We start from the raw sequence: 17266 nt of genomic DNA on the forward strand, positions 1-17266 counted from the left end.
TTACTCTGACGTAAACTCTGAAGTAGATTCATTAAAGATAAAAGAGGGTTCATGGATGTGCTTGGCTCCATATTCAAATAGTGATGGAAATGTGGAGCTTATTTCCTGAGATGTTGAGAGCACTTATCAGGTGGATTGTCTTCGGAAACGAAGGATAACAATCTACCGTTGTCCCTTTTCGCGTGCGCTCGGCCGCATGATGATGCGGGATTAGAACGGCTCGAGTGGCAGTTCTCATCATTTCCGTTTTAGAGGAAGTGTGCTCTAGATATGCAAAGTGGTTAGAGGCAGTTACGAAGGTCAAACATTGGGAGTACAAGTTTTTTCTAATGATGAAGGACATTAACATGAAATTAAAACATTTACAGAACATTCAGAACAGGAAATTAGCGACTGAATTATGATTTTGTTTGCACAATATTTTTTTTAACTGAGATTAAGAAGAAATGTGAAAGCAAACATATAGCAAATGTCTCAATGCTATAAAAGGCATTTCGTTCTCTTCTTAATTACAGGAGAAAAAAAAAAGAGGCATTTTGCGCTCGACAGTTTATTAGGTACACCTACTTAGTACTGTGATCAAATTATAAATCTTACCGAGAAGTGCAGCATAGTATATGACATGATTAAGCTATAATTGAGTAAGATGTAGTGAAGTCCTCTCACTCACTCACTCATTTTCTACTGCTTATCCGAACTATTCTCGGGTCACGGGGAGCCTGTGCCTATCTCAGGCGTCATGGGGCATCAAGGCAGGATACACCCTGGACGGAGTGCCAACCCATCGCAGGGCACACACACACTCTCATTCACTCACGCAATCACACACTACGGACAATTTTCCAGAGATGCCAATCAACCTACCATGCATGTCTTTGGAACGGGGGAGGAAACTGGAGTACCCGGAGGAAACCCCCGGTCCAAAGACATGCAAACTCCACACACACAAGGCGGAGGCGGGAATTGAACCCCCAACCCTGGAGGCGTGAGGCGAACGTGCTAACCGTAGTGGAGTCCTATTTAAAAAAAATGAAATTAAGAACAAACGTTCTGAATGAATACATTTGTATTGATTATGGTTATTACTTTGCTGTTGCTAACCTGACAGAACAGCATAGCTTCACATTTATGGCATTAAGTCAGTTGTAGTAAGTGTTAGTATAAGTATTTCAGGAAGAGGACCGTCTTTAGACCTCGTTTGAAGACAGACTGACTTGGTTGTTCAGACATCTGGGAAAAAGTTCATTCCAGTTCAAAGTTCATCAAAAGTTCATTCCAGTACCTAGATGCCAGAGAAGAGTCATGCTTCATGCCTTCCTTGTACACAGTGGGACGGTGGGCCCAGTCGAGCAGTGTTGGAGGATTGGAGGAAGCATGGTGCAGTTTGGAGGATGATAAGTGCGTTGAGGTAAATGGGTGTTGGCCTGTTTTTGGGCTTTGTAGGCAAGCATCAGTATTTTTAATCTGATGCAGGTTGATACCCTTGATTTCTTCCAAAGAGACAGGAAGAAATCGAACAGCAAGAAAAATAACACAGCAGGTCAAGAAGGAGGAAAAACCACAGAGGCAACAGATCACATGGAGACAAGAAAAGAAAAGTGAACAAAACACACAGCCAGGAAATATATTTCAATGCTAGTGATTTTTTTTTTAAAGAGAAAGTTCATTACCTGTATGGGCCATGTTACAAAATTCCAAACTGCAAACAAAACCAAACACACATCCAAAGAGACAAGAAAAAAAAGCCATCAAACTGAACCTAATCCAGTTTCCCACCCAAAGTCACCACCAGTTCTGCTTATTCCACTAATTGCCTGAATATTTAGTGCAACATTTATTCCTCCTGTCAGACAAACAAAGTTGGTTTAACACTATGTGCTCTTTAACAAGCTGTTTCTCATGTCTATGAGCACCATGGACCTGTATCTGCGTTCTAGGCTCTCCATGTACTCCAGGTAATCCCCCACTCTGAAGCCTTCGATGGGATCTTCCTGCACAGGGAACAGAAGCAAACCTGTTGTCAGGATGTGTGGATTAGAACAGCACTGACAGCTTTACACCTAGTACAGAGGAGGCTTTAAATAAGCTTTACTCTGGTAGCATGATGTAAACAATAAGAAATGTTTTTTATGTATATTAATCCTGCATATACAGTATGTCACAAATTTCTGTGCACATGCTAATACAATTCAAGCAACCAGAAAGCTTTGTATTAAACACGAAAATTTGGAGATTATGATGTTTTCCGTGAAATGGTAACAATTTAAATGTTTAAGTAATACTAAACTAAAGCTTAATGCGCAGTAATATCTTCATGCACATTCTGCTGTGTATAAGCTAATTTGAAATGCGGGAATTAAATAACACAAAAGAAATGAAATGAAAACCTTTAAATTACAAAACACTACAAAGTATACAAATGAAAGAAAGGATAAATAACCCCTTACGGCTTTGGCATGTTGAATAAAATAGCTGCGAGTTAAGCAATTTTTTTGGCCACAGTTGTAGACTGTGGTTTGTTTGGCAATGACACACAAATTAGACTAATTACAGCAGGACTCAGCGAAATGTGAGCGAGTAATGAGGCTCGACTGGCTCAAAGCGAGTGATAAAGATTTTGTAGACGATGCCTAAAATGAAATAGCTTACATTATAATAAAACGGTTGATTTCATTTTAAACATAGCAAGTAAACAATGCTTCAGCAGATACACACAAGCTTGATTAAAGCACAACAGAGATTTATTTATTATATCGAAAGGCTAGATATATAACTTGTCGGGGGAAAAACGATCAAGTTAGGGTATCACTAATAGAAAATGTCTTTTATTTCTGATATACCTACTGTATTTATATACTTTACATCTTTTTGAATGTAGTAACAGTGCTACATACACTAAATATATTTCTATCACAGAGCTTTAGATTCTGAACGCTTAATTCTGATTGGTCAGAAGATTTGGGCTTGTTTACTTTATTTACGGCTGTAATTCAAATCACAGGTTTCTATTAATTTTTAAAAAATTGTAGATATATAAAAATGTAGCAATGGAAAACATACCATGTTTGATGTAATAAAATATGTTTATTTTACAGTTATGGGTAGAGTCTTTAGTATAAAAACTCTGTAGTTTTTATACAGGGAACGTCTCCAGGACAGAGAATGACAAGCTGTGTTATTTATGCGTTTAATTCATTATTTAATAAACTCAAAAGAGATTGGTAAAGGGTCAACTATTTCTAGCGATAACATAAGCAATAACAGGAACAAAACTGCTTGTGATGTTTGCCTATAGCGCATTAACTCACTGCATTCAGAAACAGTGATAACGTTCCATGTCTTGCAGTTTATTTCTCAAATCATTTGGACAGTTAGTTATGACCCCATCGTAACTAGAAAATATTGCAAGTCGAACCATGACCTAGTCTACCCAGGAGTCCTAAAGAATGGTGATCGGTATGAGATAGTATAGTGTCATTTGTTAATAATTTAAATGACAGTACATTTGGCTAATGCAATCTAATAGAACGTTTGTTCAGTAAATAATCCTATCTGCTATAAAAACGTTAACAATGTTGGTAACGCAACAACAAAATGATATTGCTAAAGCTACGTATCATACACAAATTAAAGTATCGTATCGTAACGTATCGTATTGTACTCACCGAAATTCTGTCCAAATTTCTCTCCTAATGTACTTGAACAACATTAGGTTTTTGATGGTTACAAAGTTTGGTTTTGACGACAAAGGAGCAAAAAACATAATAACTGTATACTCTAACAACTGTCTCTGTCGTCTGCTTAGTGAGAGTGATGCGAGGCATTTCACAAGGTGGCATGGTGGAAGCCCAACATATCCAAACATATACACTGCTTTCCGTGCGCATTTAAAAAAAATATTCTTAGAATTTTGTCTTACTGCTATAGTCCATCGTGAGATCGTATTTGTAAGTCAAACTATGGTAATTCAGAGCTGCTGTACCTTTACTGCTATTGCACAGTATATATTCTACTACACTTATACATTTAATTTCGCTCCATGGCACATCTGCAAATTTCTCATGATAAATTATTCTACCACTGAACTGCAAATTTTTGCATATACTTTCTTCTCTTTCCTACATGTGCAGTATCTGCTTTTTATTTTAATTCTATATTTAGTAATAAGTAATTCTATATTTATCTTATACAAAATTTTACAATTTTTGTGTAGCCTTGTGCGTGTGACAAAACTTGGTTTCACATTTCACTTTGGACTAAAATCCTGTCCTGTTATACAGCCTAACACACACACACACACACACACACACACACGCACACACACGCACACACACGCACACACACGCACACACACGCACACACATGCACACACACGCGCACACACACGCACACACACGCACACACACATATATGCTGTAATAATAAAATAATAATACATAAAATCATTTCAATAATAAATTATACATACATGTCCTGAAGTGTTTTACTCCCCTTATACCAACGAATAAAATTTAGAGAAATTTTTTTTTTTCTCCATTTATAGTTACATTGAATATTTTAATCATGTCAAAAAACAGCCTTTCTTTTGTCCCTGTATTTATTTGAACACAAATAAAAGCTATTACAAATACTTGTGCATGTATTTACTATAGAAACAATAATGTATTTGAATAAGTGCGATAATTATTGAAAATTAGCCAAACCTATCTGATCAGATTTGAGAATTCGACCTGGCTGAGGTATACTGACTAAACTAATGAAAGCGATGCCACTACAAACACTAAGAGTATTAAAAGGAAAGGTTAATAGTGCTGCGAGTAAGTTTTTTTTTTTATGAATAAACAGAGAAAATGGCTCGGGGAGCTCACAGAAAGAGCTTGCATTGGATTTAATTTGAATTTCAACATTTCAGCCCTAATCGCCAAGCAAAGACATTAAAGGCGTTATTAATAATAAAAAAGCCACAAATAAATAAAAAAAACTCAAAGTATTAGACCAGTACAGAGCTCTGAACTTCTTACAAATGCTATGCTAGGGTTTTCAAAATGCTGAACGCATCACACAGGGATGGGGACTTTACTGAATTTACAAAGGATGGGCTTTATTTGCGTTTCATCTGAGTTATCCCGAATCATTTTGTGTCCTTCTAATGCGTTCGGGCTCAGAGATGAGACATTCGTAAACATTTCTACATTTCCATGTACACACATCCTGAATTTCTGAATGTGTCCTTTTGTGACTTTTTTGTTTCTGGGTAAATGCTGAGATTTTTGAAGCATGATTTCTGTAAATCATCATGGTTTTGATGATGATTTCTTCATCGTGGGGTCTGTGGATATGAGAATCTTTAACAGGAGAATGTTGTACGCCTTATTTCTGTGTAGAAAAAAGGGTCAGTGACTGTTATTAAAGTTCAAACACTACTGATTAAGAGAATACTCAAGCAGGGAAAGTTCTTTTTATTCTGAGTTGGTTTACGCGTGTACATTTGTTTATCTCATTTAAACAGCAGAGCAATTAAGGGCTTCACTCAGGGGCCCAGGTGTAGCAGCTTGGTGGACCTGGGATTCAAGCTCCTGACCTTTTACTCAGTAGGCAACACATTAACCACTGAACTACCGCTTCACATGTATGCAAGTGGATTTTCTGGGCTTCACACTCAGATGAATAAACTCACCTTTGTGTCATTCATGCGAAATCCTGACTAATCCTTTGCCATGTCAGGTTGCGCCTCACCATCTGTGGTTGATTATTCTCCAAGAACGACATGCTCCACTAATGTGTATAAAGTGCTCATGCTCTTAAAAACATGATTTTAAAATGTTTAATTCTGCTTTGATGGCTGATTCTGTTATTTTCACTTGAAATTTCTCACTAAAATCAGAACATGTTAGTATAAAAAGTGCTGAAGCCTCACCTTGAGGAAGAGCTGCAGGTCCTGGGTCTGGGTATGCTGCAGGATTTCCTGTTGGAGGTGCTTCAGCACGGCAATGCACGTGTACACTTGGTAATCGACGCCCATGATGATGCACGTGGCAACGTAATGGCAGATTTCGGGCCAGTCCAAGTAGTTCCAGAAACACTGAGTCAGCCATTGCATACACATCTTCATAAATGTGAGAGAAAGGGAAAGAGTGTTTGTGTGTGTTTTTCAGAAAAAGAGAGTTAGAGAGAGAGAGACAGAGAGAGAGACAGGTCAATACAGCGCACAATGACGGCATGAATTTTTAATACTGAATCAATACTGAATGTCTACCAGAGGCAGGTTCAAAGAGAGTTCTAAACTTTAGCATAGAGCCTGATGGCATTGCTGTAATTAGGAGCAAAACAATTCACCACACTTGGGATAAATAACAGACCACAACAATGCTGAATGCTTGGGTTTCTATGGTAACAACTTACACAGTGACTTTTACAGTAAATGTTTCACATAAACAGACAAAAAAAGAGCATTTTTCTGAATGGACACACCTGATTATCAATTTCGGACATCAGAACGCTTTTAAGAGAGCTTTTGTGTGACAAGATACACCTCTTTCTCTCTCATACTCTCTTTCTTTCTCTCTCTCTCTCTCTCTCTCTCTCTCTCTCTCTCTCATTTTATAAATTGCTCTGGTTTCATTTGGGTCCTGCTATTAAAGAGCGTTCGTCAACTTTAGGTTGGAAACAGTACAGACAATCCACTTTGTCTCCCAGTCACAGACTATAGATTCTTTTCTTATTTTGAAGTGTTTTAAAAAGCAAGGTCAAATCAAGTCAATATGAATTCCCATCCCATCCATATACACAGTAAATACTGCAACTATAAATTTCAGCATAAGTCCTGAGTACACCGAAGAGAATAACTGGACTGCAATAATGCAGTCTAAAATCAAAATCTAATCTGTCTATTGGACTGATGTTATGTATCAGTTATTTGAGCTTCTCTAGCTGGCTGAATCTCCTGACTGTGAGTACATCCCTCTTTGGATGTTTACCGGCTTTGAGAAATCTGGAATCTCAAGTAGCGTGAGCGAGCACAGCTGCCCTCCACTGATAGAGGTGATACTCAATTTCAAGTCACTTTCTTTCCTGATATTCGCTTTTATTTTGGCTCAGAGCTGGCTCGCTTGCTGCTCGAAAGCTTGTCACTCAGCCCATGCGTTTTAATATGTATATTCGGTCATCCGAACATTAAAATGCACTTCATGCTTGGTACATCATATGCAACTTCATCATTTTTAATTCGGCATGTAATCTGCAGCGGTAGCAGAAGTGCTGTGTGTAAAAACATGTGGATGTGTCCTGACTGAAGCACGTGCAGACTCAGACTCAGACTCAGACAGACTGCAGAGGCATAAAGCACACAATTTCCTCTCTGATGGCAGAAATCAAGTCAGCCTTTAAAAGACACCTGAGATGAATAGGAGAAAAATCAATGGCAAACTTTTTTTTTTTTTTTTTTTTTTTTTTTACAATTTAAAATCTTCATCATGCTCTGGAATAAAGTCTAGAGGGATTGTAAAAGTTTTCAATGTGAGACAAGGTTCAAGGTTGATCAATAAACATGAAAAAAAAAACAGATGATGCTGTCAAAGCTGGTTCTCCCCTAATGTCGATGATAACATCATGGATTGCATTGTTAATTATAATATTTGATGAAGTTTTTTCTTACATTCTGCCAATAACAGGTCTGCTCGGACTCCAAGCAATCAGAAAGTTTGTTCTTAACTACTTCTGCCAAATCACAGATTACAATTTTAATCTTATTAGATTCCCTTATTTATGATTTCAATAATTTCATGATTATGATTTCATATGATTTCAATATTTCAATAATGTCAAACCAGTATTAGATGTTCAGTTAACATGAAGATGGTACGAGACCACCTGGGAATACCAGGTGCTGTAAGCTTTTTCTGGGGGCAGCGGTGGCTCAAGAAGTTAAGCCTCTAGGTTGTTGAGCGGGGTTCAAGCCCCAGCACTGCCAAACTGCCACTGTTAGGCCCTTGAGCACGGCCACTTGCCCTCACTGCTCCAGCTACAGCATCATGACTGACCCTGCACTCAGACTCCAACTTCTAACATCGGGATATGCGAAGAAAGAATATCACTGTGCTGTAATGTATATGTGACCAATTCAATTTTATTTGTTCAGCAATTTTAACAATGGACATTGTTTTAAAGTAGCTTAACGTAACCTAAGGAATATAAAATTATACCAAATGTAAAGATTAATATTAGACTTATATTTAAATGTGTTTGTATTTATCCCCAATGATCAAGCCTGAGGTGACTGAGGTGACTGTGGTGACTGAGGTGACTGCGGTGACTGCGGTGACTCTGGTGAGGAAAAACTCCCTTAGATGGTGGTATGTAGTAGCCTAGTGGTTAAGGTGTTGGGCTACCAATCGGAAGGTTGTGAGTTCAATCCCAGGTCCACCAAGCTGCCATTGTTGGGCCCCTGAACAAGGCCCTTAACCCTCAATTGCTCAATTGTATAAAAATGAAATAATGTAAGTCGCTCTGGATAAGGGTGTCTGCTAAATGCTGTAAATGTAGATGGAAGAGGAAGAAACCTTGAGAGGAACCTCCTCCTCAATTGGGTATTTCATTCTATTTAATAAATAACTGAAATAAATGTGTTTAATTCTGGCATAAGGATGTTGGGATGAAAAAGATCCATACTGTTGGTTTTCTGAAAGCAGACATGTCAATGTATGGTATAGCAAAAAAATAAATCAAAAAGGAGCCCGAACTGGATTTTTGGTATCACAGAAAATTTCTATATTCATTCATTCATTAATTTTCCACCGCTTATCTGAACTACTCGGGTCACGGGGAGCCTGTGCCTATCTCAGGCGTCATCGGGCATCAAGGCAGGATACACCCTGGACGGAGTGCCAACCCATCGCAGGGCACACACACTCTCATTCACTCACACACACACACACACACACACACACACACACACACTACGGACAATTTTCCAGAGATGCCAATCAACCTACCATGCATGTCTTTGGACTGGGGAGGAAACCGGAGTACCCGGAGGAAACCCCCGAGGCACGGGGAGAACATGCAAACTCCACACACACAAGGTGGAGGCGGGAATCGAACCCCCAACCCTGGAGGTGTGAGGCGAACGTGCTAACCACTAAGCCACCATGCCCCCCGAAAATTTCTATATTTTAGACAATTTTAAAATGAAATCTCCTACACGGGTAATTAATGTTCTCATGCTCTTGACGAATTCTACCAGTGGCTGGTAGTCTGTGCTCTCTATGGATACCAAACATGATAATGTTGCAATGTGCAAATTGGCATAGAGAAATCCTACACAGCTGAAAACAAGCTCTGTTTCAACGTCATACTGTATTTAGATGGTTGCTAAGGTACTGTGGAATCTGTTCAGATTGTGGTGTATTTCGAAAGTTCCTTCACGGATTTTCAAAGTGAAATACGTCAACACTGAATACTGAATTAGATCTCAGCTCTCGAGGCATATCATGGGCTAAATCGGATTCTCAAACAGTTATAGAACACAGAAAGCATAGATGAGTAATTAAGTGAAGTGTGCTGGTAATGTGACTTAACCCCGAGGGCCACAGGATGGTGCTACAGAGGTCAGAGTGAGAGGTGGGGTAGGTTCTCTCTACCTGTGAAGGGGTGAAGCCGGACATCCTGAATGCAGAGAAGACCAGAGGCACTTCGGCTTTTAGCAGCATCTCCACGTAATGAGCGGTGCAGGAGTAGAGAGGGGGAACGCCCGACTGAGCCATCTCTGACGGCATGTGCACCTGAGGAAATGTGCTGGTTAATCAGAGGGTTTGAATATTACATCTGTGTCAGTATCAGTGTGGATAAGGATGTACAGCACCCTATAAATTCAGTTCGCTGTGTACATTCAAGTATATCATCAAGAACTGTTTATGCTGCATATCTATCTGTCAGTCTATCTGTCTGGATAATTGGGTGTTAGCTTGTCTGTCTGTCAGTCTCTCTGTGTGTCTTAGTGTCTGGTTGGCTGGCTGGGTATCTGTCTGTCTGTCTGTCGGTCTCTCTCTGACTGTCAGTCTGAGTGTCTGTCTGTCTGGGCATGTGTGTCTGTCAGTCGAGCTGTCTGGGTGTCTGTCTGAGTCAATATGTTTGTCGGAGTGTTTCTCTGTCTGGGTGTCTGTCTGTCTCTCTGTCTATCAGTCTGTCCTGTTTTGTGACTGACTTTCAGTATGTTTTTTCTGGGTGTATGTCTGTCAGTCTGTCTGTGTGTCTGAGTATCTGTTTGTCTGTCTGTCTCTGGCTGTATGTCTGAGTGTCTGTCCGCCTGGGTGTCTGTTTGCCTCTCTCACTGTCTGGCTGGGTGTCTGTCTGTCTGTATGTTTGTCTGAGTGTCTCTCTGTCAGGGTGTCGGTCTGTCTCACTGTCTGTCAGACTGTCAAAGTGTCTGTCTGTCTGAGTCTCTCTTTGTCAGGGTGTCGGTCTGTCTCACTGTCTGACAGTCAGTCTAATTGTCTGTCTGTCCGGGTGTCTGTCTGTCTGTATGTCTGGCTGGGTATCTTGTCTGTCTATCACTCTATCTGTCTGTCTCTCTGTCTGTCTGTCTGTCTGTCTGTCTCTGTCTTTGAGCTAAAACGAGTTACTGATGCTTGTATACGAGTTAATAAGCAAAGCGTTACTCCTGTGGCTGTGCAGGAGTGAGGTATGAGCAGAACCATTTTTCATGCAGCATTTTGAGGGAAGCCTACGCATTTCATTATCAGTGCCTCGCGCTGCTGTCAGTGAAGTCTGGGTGGGGGGTGTAGGGGGGAGACACTGTGTGGAGAATTGTGTTCCTATTTAGAGATTCGCATCATGGCCTGAACTCTGTGCCTTTTCTCTTCATTCCTTCTGTCAGTGGTTTGCACACGTGCTGATTTGCATGCACTCTCATGCCGGTGGCACAGCAGTCTATGGTTACAATCAGGTATACAGACTCCACTTTGTGGAGCTTTGCTGTTCAACACATACGCTGGGATGCTATTCGCTGAGTCAAGCACAGAGAGAAAAAGAACTTTCTTGTGTGCATGTGTGTGTGTGTGAGAGAGAGAAAGAGAGAGAGAGAGAGAGAGAGCGAGAGAGAGAGAGAGAGAGAGAGAGAGAGAGAGAGAGAGAGAAAGTGAAAATAAGAAATATGACAACCTATGACCACAGGACTGGCTCTAGAATTGTCAAATCTTTTTGATTCACTCTAATGCTTGTTTTCTAATATTTTAGAATATGTACGGTAAAAAATGTACACCGGTACTATATAATGCTTAATGTAAACAAATCTAACAAAAATAAACAAAATCTAACAAAAATAAATAAAAACAACCAAAATAAACAACGCAAAGCACAGCTGTCTGTGAATCTGTCTGTCTGTCTCTCTCTCTCCCTCTCTCTCTGACTGTTAGACTGTCTGGGTCAGTCTGTCTGGTTTTGTATTTGTCTGTCAATATGTGTATTTTTGTGTCTGTTTGTCTGTCTGTTTGTCTGTGTATAATTAGACTGATAACGCTCAAAAACAAAACAAAACAAAAAACATGAGTAATTATTGATATTGTGAATTTTTCTGCAGTGAGTCTTTATTTAAATTTTTTCTGAAGGAGTCTCCAGTGTCAGCAGTATACCAGTCAGAGGTAAAGCTGTTACTTTGTACGTGGGAAATCGTGGCTGGAAAAGTAATGACCATATCCATAGCCAATAGACCACAATTTTTAGTTGCTAAAACATAAGTGACAACAGTAAAGAACTTGTACTAAGAGTGTTCCCCAACTTTAAAAATAACTATACACATATACGGTTTGACGTCATGCTTTAATAAATGAATAAATTAAGAAATTATTCCTTGGCAAATGGCAATGCAATAAAATTAATAAAACACTTCAGGATGTGCTGTTATTGGAAAATAAGCATTTCAGCATAGTAGCAGCAATTCTGCTGTATGTCTGGTTGCATCGTTGATTCTTTTTCTAGAACAGCACACCCCTGAGTGGTTTATACCTTACGAATCACACCACAAGAGGGACACAGCAGATAACAATTGAAAAAGCTCACTTGGGGTTGAACTTTTCATAATTACTCCATTTCAGATTTCCCCAAACAGATGGAAAAAGAACTTGAGAAAGAACAAAAAAGTGAATAACACACAAGGATTGAGAAAAAGCGTAGCTACTCCGAGAGGAAGAGGATATGAAACACGAAAAGAGCATGACTGATGGAGAAGTGAAAGGAGACAGACAGATTAACACTCTTGCTCATGTTAGCCGTGTTAGCATGGGGGTGCCGGTCAGAGTGGACTCACAGATCTGTAGATCCGAGGTGGCCAGAGAAAGGCTGAAGTCAGCAACCGGGAGAAACGCAGTAGCAGGTTGAGAGAGCGGCCCACGTCTCCAGCCATCAGGAGAAAAATAGTGGAGGAGAGCCAGTCATGTCCAGGGTAACTACCTTGCAGGTAACCTTAAGCAGCAAGGGTCAAGGAACTGACATCACTACTCCTTATTCCTGCATGAAGACTTATTCCTTCTCCAAATTTTTGAAACATACAAAAGACCAGATCTACTGGTCATAAGTTTATGATGTTTCTTATTACAATAAACAATTAACTGAAGTTTATTTTTTTTGTTTTGTTTTTTAAAGGTTGCATCTCTAACAATTTTCCATGAGGCAATAGCTCCACCCCCAATATCTATGGTGTCCTGTAGATCTTACCAAGTGTCAGTGCAGGAGCCACACTTGATGCCACCTGTTGATGTTGGTTTTCAACAGATTCAGGTTTGGCCTCTGATTAGTTGGAATAAAAACCTGCATTTAGATAAGACTGGATATATGAGCTGTAAAATGGAACAGTAGGTACATCCAAACACAAACAAACATATTGGACATATTGGAATCTGTTTTCCTTATGAACTTAATACAATTTTGTTAAGACCAAATTTGTTTCTTTTTTCTTTTCTTTTTTTTGTTTCCAAGCCCAGAGAAAATAGGAGGTTTTCATCAGGAAGGTCATTTGGCGTAAAAAACTAAGCCAAATAAAATATGAGGACCATGTGATCCGCAGTTGCGCTTCAAGTGAGCTAAATATAAAATAGTTACCTATTACAAGCTAATATCAGTCTGGGACATGAACAACATTACCATCATTACCAAATCTTAGGTCCATCTTATAGCTTTTTGTCTTACTATATTATAGCCATCATACTCTGCCCTGATCCTTATTCTTTTTCTGTAAAAAATAAATAAATAAAGAAATAAATAAAAAATCTATACCATCAATTATGAACATACTGCAAAAAGCAATTTAGGGGTCCAAGCACTGCATGATAGACTGTGAAAGGTCAAAGTTATGAAGACATGTTTGTCAGCTCTCACCTTCTGAACCAGCGACTGATTACTTCTTCACTTGTATCTCACTTTCTGCAGCTTTCAAACTTCCTACATGGCACCCTAAAGGTTTATGCCAGTTGTTTAGCCTCACGTCTACTATACTGTACATTTTGACCCAAGCTACAGCTGCTGCTGTACTCACAAAGACTGTCCTGTGCTCATCCCACAACAATCCTCTCATGCTTCACATCCAGTAAACACATTTAGTTGTGTTTAGTAGTGTTCATAATCCCTTTGTCACCCAGAAGAGGACGTGTTTACTTCCTCATGCCATCTCAGGGAGTTTATCACTCGTGGTTTGCTCAATAGGGGACCGAATTCTCATCCTGCAAACCTGCTTTGTGACCAAGTTTGGTCTTAAAACTGCTATACAGTACACACCGAATTGAATATTTCTGTTCGGTTATTTTCTATCTGACAAACCATTGCTGAGATACAAGACACATCTCGCCTGCTATCAGCTTCAAAAATCCAACTGTAACACCGTCAGATTCGAGTGTGATCGTGATTGGACTTCATTTGTCAGAGTAACTGCGATAACTTTTTATCTTGGCTCTCGTCTTAACATCCAGGCTCAAAAAGATCTGGAGAAAATATTGTGGTGATGCCTTGACCAAATATGCATGAAGGAAAAACTCAAACAACTTACAAATCGAAATGCTGTCAGATCATTCCGATATCTTAGATCTTAAAACGAGATTTACCTCCCAAATCGCACATAATTATATGATATCCAATGGCATCTTGCATCAATCCACAGTTTATAGTTTTAGATGCTCGAGCTGTACTCAACATCTGGTTAAGTTCAACATCTGGACCCAAGATCAAGGAAGACTGAAAAACAAACAAACAGGAGGCTGGAGTCCTACACCGCTACTGCACGATAAACACATCCATAAACTCTAGCATTTATATTAGATAGACTGCATGGCATACATGTAAATGATTCCCAGAATGCCTTTTCAAAGACAAATGGTAGGCATATAAAAGGTTGCTGTATTGCTACATATCGCTGTAGGCGACAAAACTCTCAGTGCTGCAGGCGTCTCTTCAGCTTCTATATGGAAGGTCAGAAATCACCCACTCAGCATAGCATTTCAGTCGGCAGGCAAAAAGCATCTCTTATCTGGTTACCATAGTGACAGCTGAGTTCAGCATACTGTAGCTATACTGCTTATCCGCCGTGAACTGCGTAGTTTTTTTAAACACGTAGGCTACATGTATAACAGTATATAATAAATATTTCACCAATTAATGTAATGTATATGAGTCATTTGAAGGAATAAATGAGCCTGAAGAACAAGATATGGCTTCATTATGACAAGACTGATTAAATTTAACATGAAACGATGAAGAAACAAGTTTTATTATGGACTACGGTTTTACCCACAAGTGTACATTTACAAGAAATGGCAAAAAAAAAAAAAAATTAGAATGGACAAATAGAATGGACTGGAACCACAGAAAATACTGGATGTATGAATGGAACTAATATTTTGTCGCTTTGGTTCATTACAAAATTCTTTGGGCGTGAGCTAAGATTAACAGGCTTAGAACAAATAATAATACCTTGTGCCTGCTGATGGATCATTTAGTGCTACTATAACTAAGTCCTGGGTTGAAAGTATCCAAAACAGTGCCCAAATTGTTGACTAAAGTCTTTGTGTAGCTAGTGAGCAGTGTAGTGCTAGTTACTAAGAAATAGTAACTAGTTACAGTTACTAGTTTCTTCATTCAAAAAGTAACTCAATTACTTTGTTGATTACTTACACCAAAAAGTCACGTGTTACTGTTAAAAGTAACTTTGTTACTTTTTTAAAGAAATAATGGGCATATTTCCACTTAGAGAAACTCGTCTTGCTCTCGCCTTGACTCTCCATTACTGCCGCACATACTTGAATAAACAGAAACATGCCCACATTGCGGCGTCTTCGTGTTTACAGCGATTGGCATCCACCAATCCTACAATGCGTCGCTGCTATAAACAAGTTAGGCTGTAGGCTACTGCTGTAGGCTAATCACACTATTGGACAGTTTTTTCCAGATTTGTCACCTTATTTTATTTTGCTGTCCTTGTTTCCTGGATCACTGTTTTTATGTTTGTATCTGTGGGGAGATTTTGGGTATTGTTTGCCTATAGTTTGTGTTCTCCTAGCCTTGCCTAGCTATGGTGCTGTTCCCTAACTCTTAGTTTGTTTGGTTTTCCCTGTATGTTTCCGTAATGTTTGTTTGATAGGAAGACAAAAAGCCTGAAGCAAAGCATGAGGACAGAAAAAAAATCCCCATTTATCCCCTATGGCATGTTTTTCTGACCAATCCTGGATAGCAAAACGTGCATTGTAAGATATTTACATTTAGCTGACTGAAAACTTGAATGGACGTGACTTAAAAGCAAGCAGACAAGAGGACTAGAGAAAGGACTTCCTGTTTATTATGTGAATATCTGGTACGGCTCACAGAGGATCTTCACAGCTAATCTGTGGTGGTATTTCTGCTCTCCACAATCACTGCAACACCCACACAGACAAGATGATATGCTTTAAAAAAAGCTTGCATTCGATAAATCCTTCAGATGGACTCGACTAGGCAGTTAAACTTAGACTAGGGAGTTTTTTCTCAAATTCTTTCACTGTACCAAATTATCAGTTACATACACATAACTCTGTCAGTGAAATACCATAAACTCTTTATAGCAGGGTTTGTCCTTTCATGCGTCTGCTCTAAACCTTTTACAGTAGCATAGTCAATTTTTTTAATAATATTCAGAACACACTGAGGTTTAGGAAGGTTATAAAACAGATATAACAGAAAGCGATACTAAAGCCTGAACAGAAAGGATACGGAGATCAGACTGGATTGGGATACGCTGCTGAGACAGAAACTCTTGACAGTGTTTGATGAGAAGACAGAGATCCTGCTCTGAATCCTCTCTCCATAACTTCAGCAGTAAACCGTACCTACACAGACATGCACATGAAAGTTGTGTGACAAAAAGGTTTGCAGATGTGCAGCGTTACTAATACAGTATATGGTTAAAAGTGCTGTCATAACAGAAGTACAAAGGTGACATGAAGTCATGTTTCTAGAAAAACAAATCTTTTCAAACATTTTCAATTCAACAAAGGACAATGGGATGAAACGGAGGTACAGTAACCACCCTGAAGTTCATCTTTTTTACCTTTTATTCCACAACAAATTGCTAAAAATTCATTTTATTTATTTTTCTGGCATATTGTAATTTTCTTATCCATTTATTGTTACATTAAATGTAGTGGAATGTCTTGTGATCATAGTAGATATAAACTGAAATAAATAAATCAATAATAAAAAAAAAAATCTTTTTTTTTTTTTTTTAATAATTTGACTAATTAAGTTTAATTATGCTGCCAGATCTCTACAGAAAGGCAGCAGATTCCAGCAGAAGTCTTCTATAATGAATATGTGATTATCTCATTGCTCATTGTTGAAGCTCACAGGAAGAAAACAGGAAAATTTTCCCCTTGCGGCTGAAACACCAACCTGAGAGCCGAGCTGATGCCCAGCTGTTCCACGGGCGTCAGATTGCGAGCCTTTATGTCGTGATCCACAACTATAAAAGACAAAGTAAAGACAAATTACTGCACGTTTACGGTGCTATCGACGCCAGCCATGCAGGCTGCTTATAATAGCAGAGGCAGTAACAATGCTCCTCTGACAGGACGGTCCTCATCGCTTTGTGCAGCAAAGAATCGTACAGTCGTCTGGGCGCCGTCCATTCATCAGGGCGCTTAATTGGTTAAATGCCCTTGGTGCGAGGGAAATGAGCCCCCGATGTGATTATGAAACCACTCCTCTGTCCTCATTAATATTAGAACAATGGCAGGAGTGTAATGATGACATAACA

At 39.2% G+C, this 17266-nt stretch overlaps 1 protein-coding gene across 2 annotated transcripts in view; it reads right to left on the reverse strand.

The window, feature by feature from the left end:
• Window positions 1–585: 585 nt before the first annotated feature.
• tbc1d32 (TBC1 domain family, member 32) overlaps window positions 586–17266 on the reverse strand; it is a 58499-nt gene continuing 41818 nt past the window's right edge. For both annotated transcript variants that reach the window (XM_060866210.1, XM_060866211.1), the window contains exons 29-34: window positions 16903–16972; window positions 16225–16340; window positions 12302–12456; window positions 9639–9779; window positions 5918–6106; window positions 586–1991 (exon numbers count right to left, since the gene is read on the reverse strand). In XM_060866210.1, the coding sequence (XP_060722193.1) occupies window positions 1872–1991; window positions 5918–6106; window positions 9639–9779; window positions 12302–12456; window positions 16225–16340; window positions 16903–16972 (791 nt within the window). In that variant the 3' untranslated portion in view covers window positions 586–1871. The remainder of the gene's footprint in view (window positions 1992–5917; window positions 6107–9638; window positions 9780–12301; window positions 12457–16224; window positions 16341–16902; window positions 16973–17266) is intronic.

This window comes from Tachysurus vachellii, chromosome 3, assembly GCF_030014155.1.
Source record: "Tachysurus vachellii isolate PV-2020 chromosome 3, HZAU_Pvac_v1, whole genome shotgun sequence".
Classification (NCBI taxonomy): domain Eukaryota; kingdom Metazoa; phylum Chordata; class Actinopteri; order Siluriformes; family Bagridae; genus Tachysurus; species Tachysurus vachellii.